The following is a 6,751-nucleotide window of genomic DNA, read 5'->3' as shown; positions in this document are numbered from 1 at the left end:
CAAAATCTGCCCTAGCCCACCAGGCCCCTTACAGCTTTTCAGTATGGTGCATACCCACAAGACAGTTTATTTGGTAGTTCGCTCCTTAAGACAGTATTCCTCTGAACAGTTTCCCCTCTTTGCCAGATCCATTCTACCCCTGCTTAGGGACTGCCATCACCTATAGTTCCTCTTGCTGCAACCCACATCAATGCTTGAGCCTTTGAACTACATTCCCACATGCTCACGTTTCCAGTGAGCTCAATACAAAGACCCTTAACCTGGAGCTACAACAAAGCCTTCGCACTTCATCTGGAATGGGAAGACAGCTACACAGAGGCCAGCATGCCCTACAGCAGAAACTTAACCTACATTTGATGAAGGAGAGAAATGTCAAGGCAGCTGCTGAACACTGGGGACAAAAGGTAACCAGAGAGTCACAAGACTTTATTATCATGTCAAGCACAGAAGTCTGTTCTTCAAGTGCCTACTTTCCCAAGTTAAAATATTTCTGACAATTCCTCGAAACAAATGTAATAAATTCTTCCTAGTACTATTAAAAGCATAAAGATGAGAATTTTTTTCAGATAGACCCTTGCTCAAAGTGAAGTGTTAAAAAAAAACCAGGCTATATAAAGAGGAAACATTACTTACTAATAAAAAACCCCTAGGAGTTTACCTCCTGAGAGCATGCCCAGCGAAGAGGGAAGGGTCCATTGTTAACACTGCAGTGGCTTCAAAGACTAAGCATGATGTCTAAATATCAAGTAGCAAAAGCTCTTTATGCTTCCCTAAAGCTGTAAACGTGCTAAAGAAACAGAGAAAGTATATAAACTAGGTCTATGGTCATAGATCATGTCATGAATTTCTTCTTAAAATGTGTCATTTTAAGGGAAAATGACAATAAAAGGAGAAGTCCAGTACTTTCTTCATATAGATACATACATTTAACTCTCTTAACCGCATTACTAAGCATTAATACATTGATTTAATTATCCACACCAGCAAACTCAATATAAGCTGATCTTCCACTATGTAGAAATGAAAGTTTCCATTTTTGAGATCTTAACAGGCCAAAAATCCAAACAATGACAATTCCTTTTATCAAACCTACCTGTGCGCAGATCTACCAGGAACACCAGCATAAGGAAGCCCAGTATCCTGAGAGTTAACACGTGTCACAGAAATGACCAATATACAGATAACCAGTTACTATACAGTATTTATTTTAAGCAGCAGTTCTAACACATACTGAGCTAATGGATAGTATATATACAGGGAATGATCACAATACACAGAACTTACATTATATTTACAAAATTTTAAATCCCCAATGATGGACCACCTGACGGAGTGAAAGAGTATCACTTTCAAATGCACTCTGGGAACTGTATTTCCTTCGTAAACTTTGCACAAAGTTTAGAAGTTCTCTGATGAAAATGTACATTTAGAAGACCATACTTAAAAAAGGCTAACATGCCTGCATTTCTGACATAGTCTTAAAGCAGTGCAGGATTTTTTCCCTCTGCTTTTGCACATTAGCAGTGGCTGGCTAGAACATTGAAGAAGTGAAAAACTTCATCTTTATCCATTACTGCCACTTCAGTTGAGCATTCAGTACACAATACTGGATGATACACCTCCTCCTCTTCTTGATTTGACTGTACAGAGGCAGTTTCTTTGCTGTGCTTCATTTTCTTATTTCTTTTCTTTGGCTTCTTCCTGTATTTCAGAATTTCCTCTTTATTAACAACACAGTTCATCACAAACATGGCTCTGTACTGCGTTTTGTAAGATTCATGTCTATGGAGAAGGGGAGAAAATGCAAGTCATACCACCGGTAAAACTCTGGTTCCAAGAAATCCATTATTGTCACTGGAAATGGGATTAAATACAGCAAGTACCATGTCAAAGGGCTGAACGCCAAATAAACATGAAGTTTTATAAACAGGTCAAGTCAAAACTACAAAAAAAATCATTAAAAAAATGGAATTGCAGCCATCTATCTTGTTTTTAAGGCATTTTTTAAAACACACTGGTTCTTGCTGAAATAAACACCCAGGAGTACAACGGTTGACACAATTCAGAGTACGTCAGAATTATGCATTGCTACATGTAGCTGACAGTAGACAAAAGATCACAAAGGTGTGAGTGCACATGACTCAACTATTGGCACCGATATCCTAAAATGTCTTATAAGCCTGAAATTCCTTAATTTATAAATAACAAGCATCAACACACCACACTTGAAATAGCATGTCTATAATAAAATATATTTTCGGCTGTCATCAGTGTAACAACTGTGTAACTAGAATATGCAGCAAAATTCAGGGCTGCAGTTCAATTCAATTCAATTCCATGTCCCTCGGGCTGCAGTTTTACAGCAGCCTAAACCCACGTAACAGGTGGCTGCAGAAACCCTGTCTCAACTTCTGCTGGCTTTACTGCTTGTATAAGGCTGGGTTGAGCTATTTCAGTTTACTAAACCCACAAAAGGCCAGTCTAACAGCAAAACCAGACGGTTTTCTGCCAGCTTAGCAAACTGAAATACTTAACTGTAGAACAGGGTCAAGCAGTACCAAAGCCAGCAACGGGGAGAGAGAAAAACAGCACCCAGTACTTTGATGATTCTAGGCTGCTGTGAATTTCATCCTCAATCACCAAAAATACTCAGTAAATGAGAGGCATTTACTCCTCATCTCACAACATTTCTTTACTCCCAGTTCAAGAGTCCCCTCCTTAGCACAGGTTCGCAGTACTAAGTAGTTCTGCAGTGCAGTCAGATACTGGAGAGCTGAAAAACACACTGAGAAGTCTCACCTAAATGCTTACCGAGCACTTTTAAATATAACTACACTCAAAACCACAACTGCTAAGACTCAAACCATGCTAGAATACACTATCTTGATTTTGCTTAGTCCTCCCCTAAACAAGGCACTTTCACACAAAAATAACCCGGAATAATTTCACACATCTAAACATCAAACCAACATATTGAAAAAACATAAATCAGCCTGAACTACCTGTTTAGTCTTTTTTTTTTTACTTTAAACAGCTCACATTCACCCCTATGCTGAAGTTCTTCCCTGTTCTTCCTCATCTCCATGTTGCAGGTTAAACTGACAATCACTCTTACAAACTAGCATTCATCCCTAAATGTGATTCACAGGTACATGCCCTCTCTTTATTAGTGCCACCTTGCAAGGCAGAATCGATAAAATCGATTTATCAAATTGAGTACCCTAAAAATAGTACCAGCCCAAAAGAAGACTTTACAAAAAGACCCCTTATTATCCATTAATTACCTCTGGCAGTCCAGGCATAACGTTGTCATGCAAGCAGGGCAATTCAAAACAGCATCACTATTTGGAACAGCTGTAGGTTTTTGCTGCTGCTGCAGCACCCTTCTTTGATTACGGTACCTAGCAATTCAGGCAAGGAGGAAGGAGAGACAACAAGTGACACCACACGCCCTTGCTGTTGGGCATATCCATTTAATTGTCAAGCTTTTTTTATCTTAAAATACACCAATTAATACTCATCTCCTTCTGGACACCTTTGTCGGTAACTCAAAGCACATGAATAAATAAACCAGAGAAAAACTATACCAGTATCTTTTCATTTACATTGTACAGAGGATTTGATTTGGTGAGACAAATATATCCAACACAAGAATTTGTGCCTAATGACCCTCTCCTCTGTCAAGGTGGGTATCTCAAGTGCAGGGAACATACGTTAGTATTATCCTTTCTGTCAGATTTACATGGAGAATTCTACTTTACCTGCAACAACCATTTTCTACTTCACCCATCAAAACCCCTCAGTAAAGTAGGTTTGTGCTGCTCCTGTTTTATCTGAACATTTTGTGGCTTGCTAGAAATCAAAGTTTTCCAAAACTAAAAATACACGAATTAGCAGGTACAGAGATTAATTTAGCAGTCAAAGTATCTCACAACCTTTTCATCCACTGCACAGTTATTTAGATGAGACCTGCTAACAAAGCTGGCTTACAGAACTAGGAAGTCTCAAATTTTAAAAAACTGTAAGTTTTGGCATTGTGTAATTTTGAAGACTCCACTTCCATTGCATATGCACAAAAATTTTACAGGCTTTTAAGTTTCACCTGCTGTAAACTCTAAATAAAAATATTTTCACTGCATGGACTTGACAGCATGGGTTTTTTCCTCTATATTCATCATGTTCATTTACATTTTCTAGCTTATGTTAAGCATCCTACAATTCAAATATTTGTTCTGGTCTCTTACCCCCTCCTCTGTGAGTCTACCCACTCTTGGTCTCTACTGTCTTCCTCTGGGTCATACAGCAGTTCATCGTTGGAAAGAATCCGACGTTGCTGATGTTTTCTGTTTTTCCGGATGTCCTGTGTAACTGGGAAGATTTGTGCAAGTGCACGTTACATCCATCAGACATGCGTTGATTCTCTACTAAAGTAATCAAAATACCATTTTTCATTTTTCCTTTTCCATACTTGCAATAAATCTAAACTAAACCATAAAGGTCTAGCTCATTCTCCTCATCCCAACACATTAACATATCTTGCATACATTGGGATACATCATAAACTTGCAAGAACTACACTGAGATGGTGCAGGCTGGTAATTCTCCCCAAAAGGCCACCTTCAGGAACAGCCCCTTAATGCCCCAAGGGGATTCTACAGGATCTGAGAGTGCTACTGTAAAGATGTCCCCCTCTCTCCTCTCCTCAGTCATTTACCTATTTTATCTTCATCCTCTGAATCAGAATCAAAGTAAATATCATCATAGTATTTTGAAGCGGTGGCGGGTCCAGTCTGCCCAGTACTGGAGGATGTACCTACATGTGAAATTAGAGAAGTGGTAAGAACACCCCGACAAAAGGACAGCAAGTATACAGTCCAGAACCAACCTTCATTTTTAAGTTACTCTATCTAGAAGTGCTCTGCTTTATCTTCTTAAGTAATAGCTCTCCCAGTTTAGTCCCACATCCTGATCATCCACATCACCTGCCTTATTTCATTTACAGGTGCTCTCTCAGAGCGAAGCTGCTCACTCCGTGATGAACCTCAGGTACAGCTCAAAGAAAAGCTTCTCCGGAGGTACACTCTCTCAGGCATTGAGGACACCACGTTAAATATGCCTGCCTTTGCCCTGTATAATCAGTGCAATCCCAGACACTCCACAAACCTTCGGTTATGTGAAAGAAATACAGGTGTGGTGCATTGTTTCACAGACTTTTTTCTATTGATTAAAAGAGAAAGGCTTAGAGTTGCTAGGATCCTGGCCTGAGTGCCTTGCTTAAGTACTTAAAGTCAAGGGCAGATGAATCAGAATCTAAATGCTATACAAACAGTTCTTCATAATTTTAAGTTCTATATAAGTCATCTTTTTAATGCCCATGTGCAAACTTCAGGCACCTTATGATGACTTCACATTATTTTAGCCAAAAAACAACAGGCAAGTGTAAAATAAATTATGTGAATGGATTATTAATTATATTGCATTATCAGAGAATCTGTGGCTGCCCCATCCCTAGCAGTGTTCAAGCCCAGGCTGGACGGGGCTTTGAGGTGCCTGGTCTAGTGGAAGGTGTCCCTGCCCATGGCAGGGGGTTGGAACTGGATGAGCGTTAAGGTCCCTTCTGACACAAACCATTGCATGAAACATATAATCATAGAATAGGCAGGGTTGGAAAGGACCTTAAGATCATCTAGTTCCAACCCCCCCTCCATGAGCAGGGACACCACACACTAAACTATGTCACCCAAGGCTCTGTCCAGCCTGGCCTTGAACACCGCCAGGGTTGGAGCATTCACAACTTCCTTGGGCAACCCATTCCAGTGCCTCACCACCCTCACTGTGAAGAACTTCTTCCTTATATTTAACCTAAAGTTCCCCTGTTTCAGTTTAAAGCCATTACTCCTTGTCCTACCACTAGAGCCCCTAATGAAGAGTCCCTCCCCAGCATCCTTGTAGGCCCCCTTCAGATACTGGAAGGCTGCTATGAGGTCTCCACGCAACCTTCTCTTCTCCAGGCTGCACAGCCCCAACTTTCTCAGCCTGTCTTCATACAGGAGGTGCTCCAGTCCTCTTATCATCCTCGTGGCCCTCCTCTGGACTTGCCTCAACAGCTCCATGTCCTTTTTATGTTGAGGACACCAGAACTGGACACAAAATATGCAGTACACTGAAGTGGCACCTGGTGACCATTTTCTGCAGACACAATCAGCCACTTTAAGACTTTTCTGTAGGCTTCACACAGCACATAGCTGTCACCACCCCCTCGAGCCCACCCTCCAGCCACAAGAATAATACATTAACTTCACACCTTAAGTGTGTCCACCTTAAGTAGACGTCGTTTAACTCACGATATCATGTGCAGGTGGATGTTAACCATGATTTACCCATTTCTGGCGATTGCCATTTGTCTTCCATAGTCCTCATGGTGGTGTTCAGTTCCGCTTCCATCTCCTTTTGGAACTCATCGTCACTGGAGGACTCGCTCTCCCCAGTCAGGCACTCCCGTATCAGCTTCCGCTTCTGGTCAGGAGTGCCATGTAAGAGCACATCCACCTCATCTTCCGAGCTACAGGTACATAAGAGTTACACACCGCATCATTACAAACAGCTTACGACACTGAGTCACGGGGAGAACTAACACCTGAGCTGTATGGCTGCACTGGAAAGCCCCTGTGCTTATACGAAATGTATTATTATTTTATTAGCTTGCTGGTACTAAAACCTGGTTTTAATGCGGAGGAGCTTCAGGCTGCGC

At 41.0% G+C, this 6,751-nt stretch overlaps 1 protein-coding gene across 1 annotated transcript; it reads right to left on the bottom strand.

The window, feature by feature from the left end:
• Nucleotides 1-1,186: 1,186 nt before the first annotated feature.
• On the bottom strand, nt 1,187-6,562 carry EAPP (E2F-associated phosphoprotein; the record flags this gene model as incomplete). The annotated part of the gene is made up of 5 exons (XM_010023437.1): nt 1,187-1,782; nt 3,285-3,401; nt 4,245-4,368; nt 4,715-4,813; nt 6,381-6,562. Coding segments are annotated over 5 exons (787 nt in total), but the record flags the coding sequence as incomplete, so codon positions are not given.
• Nucleotides 6,563-6,751: the final 189 nt, after the last annotated feature.

The sequence above is a fragment of the Nestor notabilis genome, unplaced genomic scaffold (genome assembly GCF_000696875.1).
Source record: "Nestor notabilis isolate BGI_N333 unplaced genomic scaffold, ASM69687v1 scaffold34751, whole genome shotgun sequence".
In the NCBI taxonomy this organism is placed as follows: Eukaryota; Metazoa; Chordata; class Aves; order Psittaciformes; family Psittacidae; genus Nestor; species Nestor notabilis.
Note: the sequence above shows the minus strand (reverse complement) of the source record. Positions and strands in the feature narration are given on the sequence as shown.